Here is a 19790-nt window from a genome sequence, read left to right on the forward strand (position 1 = left end):
CTGTGGCAAAAAGCTGACTTCTAAACAGTTCATTTTTATAGTGAAATTTTCTTTGTTTCCCTCTTTCTTTATTTAATGTTGGATATAAGATGGCTTTTAGATCCTCTTCATTTCAACATAGCTCATTAGATTACTTCAGTGGAAAGAAAACCCATTCCTCACATGCCTACACCCCACCTTGGTACCTATGATATAGACTTTTTCCATGTACAGGCAATGTACACAGGATTAGCAGACAAGCATGACTAATAAAGGCACCTAATAGTAAGACGAGGTAACATCTGTCTGAGAAGGGTCCATTAGGTTACAGCATGAGCCTGTCCGAGAAGACTCTGACGGAAAGGGTATAAGTTCTCCAGACAGAACATAAAATTGTTCCCAATAGACCGTGATTCATTTCCCCACGGGAGTTATAAACAAGCCTAACTGTAAACCAAGGTGGTAATCGAGATCTGTTTCAAGGAAAGAGGAATTCACATACGCTCACAGGCATAAGAAAACCATTATGCAGCCAAGTATCAAATCTACAGTACCGGACAGCTTGAAACACTTTCTATGTGAAACAAAACAGAACATGTCCTAAACAAGCCTTCTGAACTCAGCTGTAGTGAAAAGTAATGCCATACCTGTTCGGTCCTGTTAAAAGAACGGAAGAAAATCGCTTAGGTGCTAAAGAAAAATAAATCTTCCAAAGACTGAATTACACAAAAGTTTGCAATTATCCCGTGTTAGAGGAAATGACACTGAGAACTACAACAATATGCACTCATAGTTGTACCGTGAGTACAGCATGAACAATCGGTCTGTCAGCAAAGCAGGCGCAGCATTAAACTAATGTTTGAATTGCCACATCCATGTGATTTCATATCTCCCACACAGTCACCACCCATATCAGACGAGCACAGTACACCTTTGATTTGGGTGGTAACTATTAAAGATTATATGAAAACCCCCAGAAATAATGTTTCTGCTGACTGGTCTTTTAAGCTGTTGCTACTCATGGTTTTTCTGTCCATTAACTATCCATCAAAGTCACTGTATTCATTAAAGATAAACATGGACCCTTGTGAAAACAAGTAAAATATCCCTTTAGGGTGCTATTCTTCTCCCTTTTTTTTTCATGTCAAGTTAACAAAGGTTCACATGTACAGGCTCTTACATCGCTGCCAATTCCCAAAAGCTAAATGCACCAAGATTTCTTCTGTCAGTTTTTAAAATTGTCTGCTGTGTTGCAATGATGCGTGGGAGTATAAGAAAGAAAAGCTGGCCTAATTCACATGTACCTCTCTTATCCTTCCCTGCAGAAAGCTCTATCGATATCTCGTTACTTGAATGCCTTTGTTACCATTGCCAACAGCATAGCCCAAAACCTCACGGATCATTATTGGTGCCTCACTTTTACCTACAGATCAGCTGATGCTTCAAAAAATGAAAACAGAGTGTGTGCAGGAGTTAAAGTCCTGTGCCTTTAGGGTGATGGAAGCTTGAACCAATATGTGTGGACAGCACTAAAGTGCCTACAACCAGGTTTGACAAAAACAGGGACTGCAAGAATCACGAAGACCAAAATACACAGATACCAGTTTCTGTGTGTCATCTAGCCTAGAAACCCCGAACGGGGGCCCTTTCCTCACAAATAAAAAATGCTGAGAAAGTCAAATTTTGCCGGTAGCGTTATTATTTAATCTTTATTTAACTGGCACTTTAAAATCTCATCTGCAAGACTGGTCAAAAAAAATAGCATCGCCTAAATCAGCAAAAGATTACACAACAATGCAAATAATAATGTGAAACATACAATAAAGATACATATACATAAAATGAGGCATGGCATACAGAGCCTAGGCCTGAATGGCTACGTCACATTTATTACAGGTCAAACAGGGGCCAGGCGAAAGTCACAGGCCAGTGTAGACTGCCTTGAAGTCATTTAAAATGACTTTAATTAAATGAAACCAGCTTTCTAATATTTAGTTAATTTAGCAGCTGATTCCAACAAGAGGGACATTCAGATGTTTTCAGTCCCATTGCCACAGATGTATCAGCTATGCAGTCTGCTTTTACAAAACAGTTGTGAAAGAATGGGTCGTTCTAAAGAGCTCACTGAATTGAAGCGTGGTACTGTAATATGATGTCATTCCTGAAACAAGTCTGTACGTGTAATGTCTTCCCTCCTAGATATTCCAAGATCAACTGTAAGTGTTATTACTGCAAAGTGGAAGCATTTAGGAACCACAGCAGCTCAGCCATAAAGTGGAAGATCACACAAAGTTAGGTGAATTTTGTGCCTAAAAGTCGCCAACACTGCTGACCTCCTCTGCATTAACATCAGCACAAAAACTGTGTGCTGAGCTTCATGACATGGGTTTCACAGCCAAGCAGGTATAATGTGGAGGTGACAAAGTACTTTTGCCTGTATAGTGTATCATACCAGTTATTGTGTGTACTGGAAAACAAAACAGACCATCCAATCAGATCATACAATGTACAATTTGCCAAAGCAGCCTTGGTAAAAAAAAAAAAAAAAACCTGGCTTCATGAAAGACATAAATAACCCCTTCATTCAGAGCCACTTTGGGCATCACTGAAGCAGCAGCTCACAACTATCAGCAACACAAACAGTATTTCAGTTGTATGACTCTTTTGTTTACTAAAATGCTGCTTTGGAGTCACAGCAGACTGTTTCTCTGAGCAGGCAATTACGGACACATGCTTTGACATCCAGTCACAGAACCAGACATTTTCAAATGTGGTGTTATCCTTTGTACTAACAATTCAAACGTGTAAGTTTCATGCCCAGCGAGGCACCAGAAGTGCTCCAAAGATGGCCCGTTCTCATCCATTAGAGCAGGGGTAGGGAACTCCAGGCCTCGAGAGCTGGTGTCCTGCAGGTTTTAGATGTGTCCCTGATCCAGCACACCTGAATCACATATAGAAGTCATTAGCAGGACTCTGGAGAACTTGACTGCAGACTGAGGAGGTAATTCAGTCATTTGAGTCAGGTGTGCTGGATCAGGGACACATCTAAAACCTGCAGGACACCGGCTCTCGAGGCCTGGAGTTCCCTACCCCTGCAGTAGAGCATCAGAGCCCAGAGGACACCATATATATATATATATATATATATATAATATGGAGATGCAGGAGGCACTTCATGATGCAGCATTACTAACACACTAGCCTTTCTCTAGTAAACAGTAAAAATGTGAGTTTCTCCGAGCAGGAGAATGTGAGTTCTGATTTATGTAAATACATTACTGAGTTACAGCAATGTAATCACAATCAAGTCTGAGCCAGCAAATCAAAGATTTCTTTGAAGCATTGTGCTGGCTAAGTTTCCAAAAATGAATAAACATGCTTTTTTGAACGCTGCCATTTTGAGCGTAGGTAGGGTGAAGCCAATTTTAAGCTTGGCAGTGAGCCATCTTCAACTCTGCTTCAGTTCCTGGCAGAGAGCAAACTTCTTGTGTACACATTTGCACCGTCACACTGAATGACTAATGAGTCTCCCTCCTCCATAAATAAACAATGAAAACAAACAGGACGAGCGGCAATTCTAACAACTCCGAAGATCTTACAGTCCACTTACAGCTGGTTCTAAATCATTACACAGAAACCTGTTACAGATTTGGAGGAAGGTTTCAGATCCTTCAGACATATTACAGACCAGGGCCCACATTTATCAAGCACTTCAGAGCTCCGAACTCATTAAGGCAGACTTGGGTCTAAAAATACACAGTTACTTGAGAGTTAGACACAAAGCTTAAGGCGCAGACTGTCAATAAAGAAACATGATGTCTTATATTTTATTCTGTTACCACTGGCAGGATGGAAAACAGCAAACTGAGATTCATTGCTGATGTATGACAGCAAATCAAATTTTAACTAGCAGGCAAAAAATAGTTTTTACACAAAGAAATATCTTAAGGGTTGATTCAAATCTACAACCGCAGACTAACCTGAAAAACAAATTTATATGTAAACCTGTATGCTCTATATCATTGCTCCAAATCCCAATTAATTAGCAATAAAGTAATCTGCACAGTTATTTAATGAACAAACTCATGTACACTCGCTGTACTCTAATGTAAAACCCACCCACACAGTAATATGTTAATTTTTCTTCAATCAGCTAACCCTAGCAGCTCTAATCACCACACATTTCCCCACCTCTTTGCAACAACATGTAAATGTTCTGTACTCTTAGCGTGCATTAAGATGTGCACAGTGCACATCATGTGAGGTGACAAACTATATCTTGTGTGGATGCTAACTGTATAATCAAAATGATATCATGGCTCATCTATCCGCTATTGTGACATTTATGCGGGTTATGTTTCGCCTTCCTTCAAACACACCATGCATTCAATACCCTCAGTAAGGTCCCTCAGACTAGTGGCAGGCAGTAATAAAGCTGTCACACAGGAAGACATCTTGAAGCATTCTCTAAAAGATTTATTTAAAGTGGCAGCTAAATTCAGCCACCTTACACGAGAAGCACAGTTGCATTTATCAGCACCACCAGCAGAGGTCTTACAGTGGAAAACAATGGGTTTCCTCTCATTCTGAGGAGGAGGAGGAATGCCTGCACGCATCAGTTTGTGAATTGCAGCACAAATGTGGGAAGGCTGCATTTATCCTTGAGCAAGTACCGTTGATATTTAAAGTAGACTCTTGACTTCTAGGAGCATTCATTGCTACTGCTGCAGAAACATACTGCAGAGGGCTGACAGCTGATTAGACTGATGGATCAATATGAGGTGCAGCCATTACTACGCTTATGAAGCCCCTGTCTGCTCACTCCACTCTGGCCTCATCTCTCACATAGCCTCCTAACAAAACTGAAAACAGGCTGTGTAGAGCTGATACACCATATGAAAGGAGGGAAAAGATTGATTCCGTTGCACCTAGCCTCTAAAGGTAACATATGGAGCTTTTAATGGCTGCTGGCAATGCAATCCCGATACTGTTTCTCATGAGTACTGTCGCCATGTTCACGAGGGCACATTTCTGCAAAGTGCACTAAATGGCTGGAGGTGGTACTGAATTATGAAGGCTGAACGACAACAATGAACCTAATGTAAACAGAAGGCTTGCAAATGCTTCGTGAAATCTGTATTTACGAGGTATGTTAGCCTTTAAGATGCATACTAATGGAGAGACAGGTAAAACCGTCTGTCATCTATGACTAGCCCTCTCATTAGGAACACAACTTACACAGAATGTCTTCTAATGAGCAAACAAAAAAAATAAAAACACAGGTTACCTTGAATTCAAAAGAACATCCAAAGTGAGAATTTGGGTTAAGGTTATGTCCAGTTATCCAGGCGTGCAAGTCTCTGTATAGCCCAGTGTGAATCACCTGATCGCAAACAGACGGCTCACACTCTAGGATGCAGAAACCCAGCAGGCTTCCAATGCACCAATTTAGATCAAGGGATGCACATTTAGCAGTTTGTTCTCCCCTGGGTTTTGTTTTTTATGTGTTTCACTGTGGCAAATTCCTCCTGTGACAGCTCAGGTGATGTCATTCAGCTTGTGACACAAACATATCAATCACAGCAGTATAGACTATTCAAAGACAGACTTGGCACACAGTTCAAATATTTGTTTAGGCAGGGACAGCTGAGGATCGAGTGTGGGAGGAGTCACTCCCCCACAGTGGAGCAACAAAAGGCACTGTATGCAATCACTGCTACTGTCAGTGCTCATCTCTCTGTCCCACATAAAGTGAACCAAATCCCCTGAAACTCACAGCGCATACTATATAGATGTTGATTTATTTTCAACAAGTTTTAAATCTCTCTACTCTCTGAAGAAGTCGTGACAAACTGGTACTATTTATATCTGTGAGTACCCCATCTAGCAGCAGTGCACTCAAGTCATGATGGGCCTCTCACTAAAATGCCTGCACACAGGCACACAGGAGGACTGATGCGGTTGTAAAAAGGAAAAAGTTGATGTTCAAAAATAACTGTGGAAGCCCTTCACACAGGTTTGATTTTATATAGATGAATGGCTTTTACAAATGCCAGCAACGCAGATGGACTAAAGCGAAAATCAATCTCTCTCTCCTAGAAATGAACAAGCAATTACTAGAGATTAGGTAAGAGTTATTAGTGTACATATCAGGCAGCTATTGGCACTCACTATTACTTTTTTTTTTTGTGAGAGAGAGAGCACTGAAGACTCACACCTGATTACGATGGCATTTGCACCAGACATTTGTGCTGTTGCTGAGTTTAAGAAGTGCAGATGAGTGAACTGTGAAAGGATTAAAAACTTAGAGGAGAACCATAAAGAGAAACAATGTCCTGCTGGCAGCAGACAAAATGTCCAGCCTGAATAAAATGCACCTATGAAAGACCACTGTGGGACTGTAGGGTCTGCAGGGGGACAGCGTATCAAGAGGACCAAAAAAGGGTATTAACAGCAGTAGTGGAGGGATATTATTCCTACTTCTGCTACTAAGTTCAAAACTTGGCACCAGCCAGTACATAGAATACCACTTGGCCTTTTATTTCAACTCTCTGGAAAAGTGTGAAAAGACAATATGGTGCAATATTTTACTTGAATCGTTTTCATGAAGGTTTAACTGTGAAAACAGAGGTTTGGTTCCTCTTTATAAATAACAGCTGAAGAAAAAAAAACAAAAAAAAAAAAACAAAACAAAAAACGGGACAACCGGCTGCCTGCTTGGATTTGGATGAAGACAAATTCAGAGGTTTAATTTATGTGTTTTAGTGCTCCAGAGTCCTCTGTGAACATTTTAACATGGTGCTCCAAGAGCTCACAGCTGTAGAGCATTTGAGCAGAATGATGGCTTCCAACAACTCCCTAATCATCACAGACCATCTGGAAAACAACTGGGCCGTGCACTGTCCACTGGACTGAGGTAGACAGACAAGAGAGGCAGAGAGAGAAAGATAAAGCTGGGGAGAGAAAGTATAAGATTTTTCAGGGCGTGATATCAAAGCTGTAACATTTTAAGAGTGCAAGAGATATCCAGAACAGATCACAGAACTGATAACATGGACACAAGTAAAAGTATTTCATGTGCAAATAAAAGTTGCTTTCCACTTCCTTATTCACTGATCAGCTTGTTTTATTTCCACAGCATCGTACCACAGATTTCTCCACCACAGGCACCCCGGAAAATAGTAGGGAGCTGAGGCTTTATGGAGCTAATCAGGCCTTTCAGAAGCAGCCCATTAGGCTGGAGGATACGGGATTGGAAAGTTTCTAAATTGTCCTTGTGACTTAGACTTCATAACCCTCTGTAACTTACAACTATATAGATTTAAAATAAGGTAAATGGACTAGACTGAAGAGAATGCAGAGGGAGACTGCAGCACATCCCTCGAAAATCAGATCTGAAAAACTATAACACAGCCGGCATACCAAGGTTTCAAAAGTAGACCAAATCATTTGTGGGATAATTGCAGACTGCAGCATGACCTCCATGAAGGCAAATGTCCCTGGATTCAACCTGACACAACATCAGCAAAGGATGGCTCATTGCAGATTAATACAGGGATTAATCAAGTTCAACAGCTCTCTCTGCATCAAATCAAAGACACCGCATAACTAAGAAGCTTTAAGACCAAAGAATTACTGTCGTCTATATGCTCCCCTACTTAACCCAAGGGGTGGGCCTACATTTGCTTAGAATATTCTGTAAGATTTAACCAGATATGGCCCAATTATAGGAACAGTTGTAAAACAAGCACAACATCTGATCGCCAGCAAGACTCGTGCGAACTACAGAGGAATGATGAAAGCATGCCACATTCATCATATGTATAAATACATATAAATCACACCTAGAACGCTGTAGAAGTGTTATGATTCAGTTAAAACTCAGCCCATATTTTTCTAGGTTTTCTGTTTTTTTCCTCATAGGATGAAAAGAGAAGCGATCATTGTGCACACGATTTGTAAACAACACATGCATTACAAAAAGGCTAACTTGGTCTGATGTGGCTTTTCATTGAGAAACTGTCTTAATCAGCACCTGGGGCAGCCACCGACATCAGACGATCTCTTACGCATATGTTCACACGCACAGCATCCAAACACCAAAACAGATACACAACCCCCCCAATAGAAGCCAGATGGTAAAGACCCCACCGACACTTAAAGGCGTGAGAGTAGTGTGAGGAGCTCAAAGCTTGGCTCACTGACTGTCTCCCAGTCAGCACCCAGCCACACAAGCGAGTTATAGAGGTGGAGATCGGGATGATGTACAGCAGACTACTTTCCCTCTTAAATCACATTACACACACAAGTGCTCTGCAAGAGCACCGAGCACAGTGTTAGTGAGTCAGCAGTCACACACATCAGAGCCTCCCCTTGCCAGAAGGATGAGTAAATATTCTCTCAGCACTTTGCAGTTTGAATAAGACATTGTCCCATATGCCATTTGTTAATGTTAGCCATGTGTAATGGCCAACATATCAATATAACCCTGTAAGTGTCAATGTTATAGCTGAAAACTAAAATCTGGATTTTATTTTACTCAAAGTTTACAAGTAACTCAAAACAAAATAAGAATGTGTTTTCATAATATGCCAAGCTCTGAGAGAAATAAACTGCACGTACTGCCCTGCTGCCATTGGCTGCTTCTTTCTGTTATTCATAGATCTCTTCCTGAAAGGGGCGGGCAGAAACACCTTCAAAACCAGAGATACACACCCAAGGCAAAAAAAAAAAAAAAAACCAACAAAAAAAAAAAACTCATAGTTTGTGCTGAAACTTGAAAAATGCATGTGCGACTAACATCAGTTTGTCTTGAAGAGGTAAATTAAGGGACTTTCAAAGATTTTTTACAGGCCGATCCACATGGAAAGCAGTTTTAACATCCATCATTCATCAACACAGACTGACATTCAATCTAAGGTATCAATCAACACTGGCTTTTAGACACACATGACTCTCAAGCTATGCGGTGAGTATAAATAAATAAAATGAAAAAACCCCATGTACACAGCCAATGATCCCTTTCTGCTGGGTCCATATGTCTAACATTTTGTCATGTGTGCTGAGAGGCAGGAAGGTTGAGGAGCCAATGTGCAGACTCTGAAGGCAAAAGTCAACTCAAAACACAGCTTTATTAGCTGGCAATTCACAAAGTTAACAAAGCTACAGCAAAGCAGGTCAGCTGCAAACACACCGGACAAAAGCAGGGAGCGCACAACTAGCAGAGGAGCCAACAACGAGGACGCAACAAAGAACTGAAGAAAACTAAGGGCTTAATAAGTGCGCACACAAGGTAGTTAGGGGAAGTAGAGACAGCTGGAGAGAACAACAAGTGAACAAAATGAGACTAACGAGACAAGGGAAGCAAAAGTGAACATAATGCACACACTACAAGGGACTGGCAAAATAAAACAGGAAATTACTTAAGGAGAGAACATGAACACGGACTTGACAGAACGCAGGTAGACTGAGGGAAACTAAACTACACAGACACATGAATGAACATAACATATGACGTATATGACAACAAAAAACAAAAAACAGGCAAACCAAGAACTCACAGAATAATGAAATAACCAGGAACAAAAGTGAGAATCGCCATCTAGAAAATCTCTGAAAGTAAACCACACTCAGAATGACAAAACATCAAGAAACTGATTTCTATTTTGTAAAGTCGCTAAGCCCAAAACTGAAAACGCTGATCATGAAACATTTTCATAAATTTCTGATGTCAGCCTGGTGAAGACAGTTTGTCCAGATGTACCCCTTTGTTTTAAAACATGACTAAGGAAACACACTCTCTGGATAACAACTTGTGGTTTACATTAAGTGAGCAGTCAATGAGCATAGTCTAATAATGACCATAATCTGCAAAATTAGCTTAATGTTTTATTCAATATGACCTGAAGCTAGTGAGAGCATAAATTCATGAGGAAAGTGTTTCCAGAGGTCACAGAGCAAGGAAGCTGAGAGCCGCTTTCACAGTTATAGACATCATAATAACCACAGGAGCTGCTCTCAGACGGCCCCTTAAAAAGAATGCAAGTTTTTCCATGGCATCACTTTTCAGACCCAAAAGATTCATCCATCTTTTATACTGTCTGTGATAAGGGACTACAACCCAAAGGACAGATGCAAGAATATCATTGTTACATCATCCAAGTTGTTGTATTACCTCACCATTGTGCCATCCCATTTACCAACAACATCTGTGGTGTGATGAGGTTGATTTTTTTTTTTTCTTGTAGTTTTTTCTTGTACATTTGTAGATTTATTTCTCATAAATTTATATCTTTAATCTCAGAAATTCTGGGGTGTGTCTCAGAATATTAACTCCCTTCTTCCAGCTTTGTAATTAATTTTTTTTTTTAAATGCACCGTCTTAATTCTTCACTACTGACAGAGAAATGGCTGAATGGACGTCTTTTTCAGGAGCTTTTCATGTGGATTCCCAGCTTCAAAATTTGTCACCTCAATGTTTGACAGGTGCTCAAATTTCCTACAATATACAAGAAAGAGGTTAGTAAAATTAGAAATGAATTAGATGTAGGTGTGATTGTGGTCATCTGTCATTGTGAGACAGACTGGCAGGTTCTCCTATGTGCATCCTGACTCTCATGCAATGCGTTGTGGAACAGGCTGTGGCTCTAGCATTACAAAGGAAAGGAACTGGCTTTACTTGTTCCCTTTATACTAAATCTCTTGATACACTTGAAGGTGCTATGAGCTAGGACACATAATGTAAGAAAGCCTTCTGCGTGACAGCAAACTGCGTGTGAATGGTAACAGCTTTGCTTTTACAAGTCAGGGTTCAAATAACCTGAAGGTGCTATTAGACAATTAAATATACAACCTTAACTTGCATTTATTTATTTTTAAGTCTAAACACTGGATTTTCTGCCTCCTTCTCACTTTTGCGACTGGATTTTAAAGGTTACATAATCAGGTCTGATATAAGGCTTTGCTCACAGCATGGTTTATTCCCTGGCGAGAAGGGAGTACCTTTAAATGTCTGTCATAACTGTCATTCTCATAGTTAAGGAGGGTTCACAGTGACTCCCATCATTCTTGCACAGAAGGATTAGACCTCAACTCGCAGTTCTTATAATATTCAAGGAAAAAACTACAGACAATGACACCGCAAACCCAGACAGACAGAAATGAAAAATAAAGTGAACTCATTCTTCAATATTTTTTTTATTTACTTTAACTCAGGCCAGTAAAAAAAAGCCCCCCCTTGTTTGAGAGCTGACTTTCTAATCTCTGTCTTCAGATCTAAGATCTAAGATATGCCTGAGTTTACTGAAACTCCAGATATCAGTGTCTGAAGAAGAGGCTTAAAAAGGAAAAAGGCAAAAACACTAGTATAGGCAAACACGTCGACACAATAAAACATTTGTGAACCCATTTGAATTACCAAGACTTCAGCAAGAATTATTTGTAATTAGTGTTCTACTGTATGTTGCAAGTGAGGCACAGGACTGTTTTATTGCCTCAGACTTTAACACCTTGGAGCCAGTAAAGGAGCAATGCATTCAAACTGTATCAGTAAATTTTACTGTCAGGGCAGCAGATCAGGACCTAAAGCTTAAAAGAAGTTGGGAGGTGCAATAAGCAATAAGAAAATTGATGTCTTGCTATAGCACAAGTGACCTTAACCTAATTGGGATGCTGTGGCATGACCTGAAGAGGACTGCTGAATTAAGACATGTCAGAAATACTGATGCACTGAGCCAGTTTTGCGGGAAGAAAAGCTCCAAAATTCCTCCTCATCATTGTGCAAGTCTCATAAGCAGCTACAGGAAATGTCTGATGAAGGTTGCTGCTGTTGGAGTAAGTTCTACTCTCAATTGTAAAAGTTTATTTACTTTTTTTCTAGCCTGCAAGGACATGAAAGCTGTTTGGGTGTTATTACTTCAAGCAGACATGTCTATAACTCTTACTTAGATCATACTGACATTCAGCCTGCTTGCCAGCTTTAAAGGTTATAACATTACTGTTGTGTTCACAGCTTGTTTGTACTCATTGCAACATTACACAAGTACGTAAAAATTAAGCTAAAAAATACGAACAGCTCATCAACTGGGCATCGGACCACCGGAACTGCCACCCCTGACCACAAAGCGCTGAACCTCTACAACCCCTCCCGTGAGTGATGGGCCCAAAGGAGGGCAGACCATGTAGTGCTTTCAGGCTGTGCCCAGTCAGGCTTACTACTAACAGCTGTATCTCAGGGTCAGGGAGACTCAAGGGGCAGACTGACAGACAGATTGTCACAGCATCCGCAGTGACAGTGCAGATGCTATACTGGTCTGTTATAGTAAAGAAACAGCTGGGCGTGAAAGCAGTCGATCTACATTTCTGCCTTCACCTACGGCCAGGACCTCTGAGTAGTGACTGAAAGAATGAGATAGCAGATACAAGTGGAGAAAATGAGCTTCCTCTGAAGCTTGGCTGGACTCTCTCTTAGAGATAGGGTGAAGAGCTCAACCATTCGGGAAGGGCACAGAGTGGAGCTGCTACTCCTTCACAGAGCCAATGGTTGGGAATGCCTTGGTGTCCCCCTGGGATGAGCTGGAGGAGTTGGCTGGGGAGAGGGAGGCCTGGGTGTCTGCCGACACTGCTGATGGATGGATGATTAGATGGATCACATCATCATCATCGTTAGGTTCAAAGTTTTGTCTCTTCAAAAAGAAATTTTATGTAAGTCAGTATGAAAAGTACTGACTTATGTAAAACTAGGGATACACTGATACATTATTATTTAGTTTTGAGGGAAGCTTTGAGGGACAATTACCACAGATGAATATTGGTCTGGGAGCACGCTGATATTTGATACATGAGAACTTGAGCCTTTAAAGCAGAAAAAGCCAACAGCTAAACACAGATCCACTGGGGAGATTTTTGTCATAATTGACTACATTTTAATTGACACGCTTTCGTCTGCTCTGCGTGATGAATTATGCAGCAGCAGAAGTGAACAGTCTAATGAAAATGGTAGTTGCAGAGCAGACTAGTAGAATATGTATATTTTATGTTGCATTTTACATTGATAAGCTCTTGGAAACTGCTAGTTGCCATCTCCGGCAAAATGTCATCAAATGAAACATTAATAACTGGACAGCAATTGAGCAAAACTATAGGGTCACATGTAGGCTGCTTATTACTCAGTCATTAGCCTTCAAAACAAGATAACAGCCATCTCATGGCCCAACCTAGAGCAATTATCACTGACTTCAGCAGTTTACTTTTCCCCCCTCCATTCCCAGACAGAATTAATGAGACAAGAATAGCAAACAAAAACCGGGAACTGACTTCTGCACCTGTCTTTCATAAACATAATTACACTTCCAGCATCTATGAGGCAGCAAACTCGCAAATAGGGTCACCGTTTTACTGCCTGTATTACTACTACATATTAACACCTTTGCTCCAGTCAAAGTGGCTCGTCCTAGATTGTTCTGACACACACTTCTGAAAGGTTTTCACAGGTCAAGAATGCTCATTAGCAAAATGTGACAAAGCACAGTAAAAATTGCCTAAATCATGTGCCCACTTCTTGTTCAGAATGAGGCTTAAGTTAGAATCCGGGATTATGTGCTATGAAGATAAAATGAAAAACACAAATCTGCCAGATGGACCAGTCTCATAAAATACTGTTTCGTCACAAATAATAACAAGCTGAACAGATTTAGGTGACTGTTGGATTTACTCATAGACATGAGGGAGAGAAAATGCCTTAAAAAGAAAAGTAGAAATGCTTGACTTTCCGTGCAGTACTCTGCACAGAGTAATGCATAGTTGTTTTTTTTTTTGCATGCATGCATGCATGCATTTTTTAAAATAGAGCATCTACAACATCCAGGAGTGCACAGAGGTGTATTATCATCTTATAGATGCAGGAGAATAGCTGGATGGAGTTCAGTGTTGTCTGATTTATCCCCAGATTCAACTGCTGTAACAGTGGCCTCAAGCTGCTAACTTAAAAATTTGGTTGAATGCTGCTGATCCATGATGCTCTCCTTAATGAGCCACATAAAATGGGAAGGTGACAGTAATAGGTTTATGGATGCAGTCGCATTTAGCTACCATTAAATTTGACATTTTTATTGTAGCATCTTAACAAAAAGATAGGCACACTGTCACTGGCTGGAGTCCTGCTGAACTTGGAAACAAAACACTCACTGTGCACTGACTGTTTTGACTGCCTGGGAATGAAATTAACAAGTTAACAGCTTGCTGATTTATAGCTCATCAGGATCTCTTGTTACCTGGGTAGCAACATTTCACAAACTGAAAATCCTATTTTTTGCATCAAGCAACCCAGAAGCCACTCCAGAAAAATGGTGAGAGTCTGAGGAGAGCAGTAAGCTATGATTGATTCAATTAACATCTCCAATGACCTTCACTCATTCAAAACTCACAGTGCCACAAACTAATCAAATCTTGGGACGGAGCATGCCTCTAGTCCACACTATCACACCAACAACCTAAAATGCATCCTTCCCAGCACATCTCATCAGAGGACAGTCTGCGTCAGCACAATCTGCTCCTTGATGCTCACACTGTGTAACCTGACGGTAACAGCCAAGTCACACAGTCAGCATGTGAATAAGCCAGATCCTTTGGCATGACTTTTCTTTTATTTTCCTTTTTTATTTTTTTAGCAAAAGAAGCCACATAAATTGATCAATAATTTTGTCTGTTTTTCAAGCAGTGACACTAAACACACCATGTGCACTGCTTGAATATAAAAATCTCTCTCTAAACTGGTGATATTTAAAACAAAATTGATGACAAAGCAATAGTAACCTACTGTAAAACATAAGCACAGCTGTCACCAGGCTAATGGTTCTGGAGAGCTTTCAGAGGCATTTATTGGCAGCTTCACATTAAGCCTCAAAATGCCTCAAGGACTGTCCAAGACAGTTATCACATAAAGCTATCAACAAACCTCTATGTCAAAACATGAGTCACAATGAAATTAGCAGGTATGGTTTTTACACAGCCGTATAACTCGAAGCATAAAAACATCTAAAAGATGTCTTGATCACTAAGCACCGACAAGCTGATCTTGTGCCTTTAAGCTGGCCATACATTTTTATCAGCGCATGCAGCCATCAACACTCGCAGCTCTGACGACATGACTCAAATTCTAAAAGCTCTCGCTAAGTGAAAGCAACAAAAGCAGCACAGCCAGTCCCACGAAACAGGCTGGGAAAATGTGTACTTACTAACAGAGTCCACAGAAGGCAGACGGTGGAAGTGTTGGTCAAATGTTGGTTACACGCATTTCACCTGCTTTAACATAAATACACTCTTTCTTACTTTATAAGCAGGAAAACAAAATATCATATGTCTGGCAATATACTTTTTAAAGGTCTACCATTTGCTACACAATAATATGACATAAATCTCTGTTTTAAATTTGGATCTTACTAAGTATTTGGGGGGGGGGGGGGGGGGGGGGGGGGGGGGGGCTTGCTAACTTTCCAACAATATCTTTATTCCTGGACTCTACTCCAGTAGATTTGCGTAACAGAGTACAAAATAACTTTTCAGTGCTCACAGCCAGACCTGTGTTCCTGAGTTGTCCACATTAGGGATATCCACTCTCTGTGATGTCACACAGAGCCAAGACTGGAAAATACTGTCTCAACCCGAGTGTTGGAGAGCAGCCTGAAACCTGAGCTTTTGGCTCACAGGGATTGAGGTGACCTACTAATCGGAAGGTTGGCGCCAAAGTATCACTGGGCAAGATACTGAACCCCAAGTTGCTTTCAAATGGGTTCATCGGAGTGTGAATGCGTGTGAGCGTCAGATAGAAAGCACTTAGGCACAGAAAAAAGCGCTTGTGTGAACGGACGAATGAGACATGTTGTATAAAGTGCTTAAGTAGAGTAGAAAAGCACTATATAAGAACCAGTCCATTTACCACTCCATTACTTGTGCATGCATTGACCTTATTATTTGAAACTATGACCATGTTTAATATGAGCGCTGTAACAAAAATATATCTGACAAGAAAATAAGTAAAAGCCTAATAAGTCTGCTACAATTATATGCTGCACAAATGTGCTGAAAGGAAGGTCACATTGCTCTCTGTTACTGGATTTTGATTATTGTTTTAGTGTTTTCAAAAGGGGGGAATTGCTCTTGAAGGTCAACACAGGGAGAATCAGTATGCTGAAGCTGTTTCTCTGTGTATTTTACTTGCTTCGCTTCAGTTTAGGACAAGCTCAGTTGAATCAGCCAACCGCATATTTTTGTTTACTCTGACCCTGTTAAAAGTGCTTGTACGCCAGTATCTGAGCTAGAAGTTAAAGTTAACATTCAAAATACTTTTTCCTCACACTTTTGGCTAAAATTAAACCTATGGCTTAAACCAAATGGGATTTTTTTTTTCTTGCAAAAACGCAGATGGCCTGCTTTATGGGGGTGCAAGATGATTAGTTTGCAAGTTGTTTTACAGGCAAAATTACCATGTCATTGGACTGTGCCAAAATCACAGTGATCAACTAATGAATATCTTCCTCAAGTCTGTTTTGCACTGAGAAACTGAGATAAAATACTGGAATATAAAATTACTGCCTTTCAGTCCGACTGCCTGGCAGCCTGCCACATGAAGCTCCTCAAATTCATGAGGAAGTCAAAGGAGAGAGGATTCAATGAGAATAAGAGGGTATAATATCCTAATTTCATAGGGTGTGTATTCTATATCTTCAGTCATTCAGAAGCCTCCTCATACTTTGACAGAGATGCTCATCTGCAACACATCTATAGGTGCTGTGCAATGGAATTTCAATAGAATGTGAAAAATAACATATTTCCACTTATACCCTTGGATTTGGAGGACAGATGATGAATCAGACCCAAATGAATGACAGCACTTGTGATCTCTTTTGATTAGCCGCGTGCATCAGGCTAAGGCGAGGAGAACAAAATGTGAAATATACTGTATTTCAAAGACTATGGCCGACTGCTCATGTAATTCATGCAGAACCTGAGCTTCAAACAGAGAGGGTCACGAACTGAACAAAGTGTTTTAGTGGACACGGAGGATATATCACATTCTCCCCCTGCCCACACAGCCACAAGAAATTAGCATGCCTGGGATATGATATAGGAATAAAATCAATGAAAGGAAACTTTAAATAAGAAGTCATTTACAATTCCTTTAACGCAGCGGACCAGCATGTAGCAATTCAGAAATATTTTCCAGCATCTATTTCAGGACAAGTGTCATTCTGAAATGTGAGGAATCATATAAACCCAAACAGCAAGGATAACTGTCAGAGGAAGAGAACGTATTATACTTTGACTCAACTCTTCAAACAGGCTCAGCTTTGAGAGGGGTAAGTCTGAATAAATAAAAACAGCTTGCAAGAGGAAAGCAACCCCACTGTGCCTGTGTCTGTCTGCTATTTGCACAATGTTCCTGTGTAATCATTAACTTTTCTGATAGGCAACACAAAAAGGGAGTAAAGGTTCCAAATTTATAACCTTTTCATATTGACAAATCTACCACACAGCATGTTTTCAAGAGCAGCAGACTACTGAAAGAGCGTTTCATTCCTTTGAGATGACTTAAGTTAAATTAATTTATGCTTATAATCGAGGTACCTACCATGGTGGTGCGTGCAACAGGGAAGTGTTATGAATTTAGATGACATGTTTGTATGCAGGCTGTGATGGGAGTGTGTCATGCAGAGAAAGGGCAGGAAACTCACTTGATAAAGCACCGTGCTCCCTCAAATGTATATCCCTCCTCCCATCCAGTGGGCAGGTCTGTGAAAGAAGGAAAGATGGACAAATATGAAAACTAGTGGAACAATCATGCAGCAATCAGCCACAACATTAAAAACCACTGAAAGGTGAAGTGAATAACATTGATCATGTCATTGCAATTCAATGCAATGCTCTGCTGGGACATCTTGGGTCCTGACATTCATAAGGACGCAGACCGAGCACACACCACCATGAAAAAGACAAACTCTGATAAGATGTCTTGTGCTGCCAGACTGCAAATACAGGACTGAGCATCTACATGATGCACCAGAACAAGTCTAGTCCACGGAAGCCCCACTCAGCACCCCACACGACCCAAACAATCTGCAGCCAGCATCCTGGTGGCTGACAAAACAGGATGCTCCAGAGGTCCTGAGTGTATGTCCCAACAGGTCAGAGCTGTTTTGGCTGAACATGAGACTTACCAACCCAAAATTAGGCAACTACTAGGGGTGGGGAAAAAACAAAAAAAAAACGATCCAGCATAGTATCGCAATAGTTTGTGTGGCAATACTGTATCAATATAGGGACACCAAATGTCAATATTTTATTAAATACTCTGGGAATACTACAAATAAGAGGGTTAATCTCACGCGCCGGCATCCTGGGAGAAAGTTAGCCGAGCAAACGTACATTAAATAGGCTCGACCAGGGCGCCTGGGTGGCTTAGTGGTGAAGCCGGCGACCACATACATAAGCCGCGGGCGGCGCGGGTTCGCGTCCCGGCCTGTCGCCTGTTTGCCCGCGTGTCTTCCCCTGTATCTTTCCCCCATTTCCTGTCTCTCTCCACTGCTAGCAAAAAGCCGCTGTAGCCAAAAATGCAAAAAAAAATAAGGCTTGACCAAAACTCCATCCACTTAGCTTGACAAAGCTACCTCCTAATTTAGAGCAAGCTAATGGCAACTTCTGGTGACCACATGGCTGCCCAGAGCTGGAGGGTGTTGCACACTCACGACCACTTTTGATCGCAAGGTGATTGCACAGGTTGCCTGATAGGAGGCAACTTTTCTGCAAACAGCTGCAGTCTGACTTGGACTGACTGCAGTCACTCTCAGAGAGATTGTCGAAGGCTTGCAAATAATTGCTGTCTAATTTATGAATGCAGTCAGACTGCCAACATGCTGCCATCAGTCTGAATGAGTTTTTTTTTTTTTTGTCAATATGCACAACTCGAGGGGACTCGACTCAACCCGCTGCCAGCTGGTTATATTCTGGTTTTATTCCTGTAAAACAGAAAGCCTGCTGAACACAAATGGAATCGTTAAATGGGAATTTCTGTCTATGTACACAGCAGCAGATATGCAACATCATTTTCATGCAAAAGTCTAGAAAGTTCCAGTTTATCAAATGTGAGAAGTTTTGAAAACATTGTAAAAATATGTTTTGGCAGAAATCTATAGAGGGCAAAAGAATAAATAAATAAAACTGTTATGTATATAGACTATAAAAGCTCACAACTCTCCCCTTTATGCTCTAACACACTCCCATCAGACAAACACAAACATGCTTCACAGAGGCTAAAACTCAGTCAAAGCTGAGCTTCACATGGGATTCAAACCCATCACACCAGTTTTTTTTTTTTTATTTCATTTACTACATTTAACTGCTTACTTTTTGCCAGAGGATCCCATCACAAGCTTGAGTTTCTAATGCCACAAAAGAGAGCCCAGGAGAAGTTTACTCCCCTCTCTAACCACATGAATTACAGTATGATGAAAGGTTTTTATGGATTTTTTTTGTTTGTTTGTTTGTCCAGTGATACAAAAAAAATATGATGCCTCTGCCAGCTTTATGCATCACTTTTAAGGTTGCAACTAATTATTCTGCTCATTCACAATTTGTAACTTATTTTTCTTGATAAATCAGTTAGTCAATAAACTGACTGAGATAGAAATACATTACGTGGCTTTGCCCAAAAACCACAAAATACCTCAAATAAAAGCACGTCATCACCAATGAAAAGAATAGCGCTAAGTTCCCTGTGAAATTGTCGTGGACATTTTCCAGTTTTTGATACTAATAGA

The 19790-nt window shown here is 40.6% G+C and overlaps 1 protein-coding gene across 7 annotated transcripts in view; it reads right to left on the reverse strand.

Moving 5' to 3' along the window:
- The window catches only part of plekha5 (pleckstrin homology domain containing, family A member 5), an 88046-nt gene that overhangs the window by 67125 nt on the left and 1131 nt on the right, over positions 1 to 19790 (reverse strand). For all 7 annotated transcript variants that reach the window (XM_030731529.1, XM_030731528.1, XM_030731525.1 and 4 more), the window contains exon 3: positions 17709 to 17766. In XM_030731529.1, coding sequence (XP_030587389.1) covers positions 17709 to 17766 — 58 coding nt within the window. The remainder of the gene's footprint in view (positions 1 to 17708; positions 17767 to 19790) is intronic.

This window comes from Archocentrus centrarchus, chromosome 6, assembly GCF_007364275.1.
Source record: "Archocentrus centrarchus isolate MPI-CPG fArcCen1 chromosome 6, fArcCen1, whole genome shotgun sequence".
Classification (NCBI taxonomy): Eukaryota; Metazoa; Chordata; class Actinopteri; order Cichliformes; family Cichlidae; genus Archocentrus; species Archocentrus centrarchus.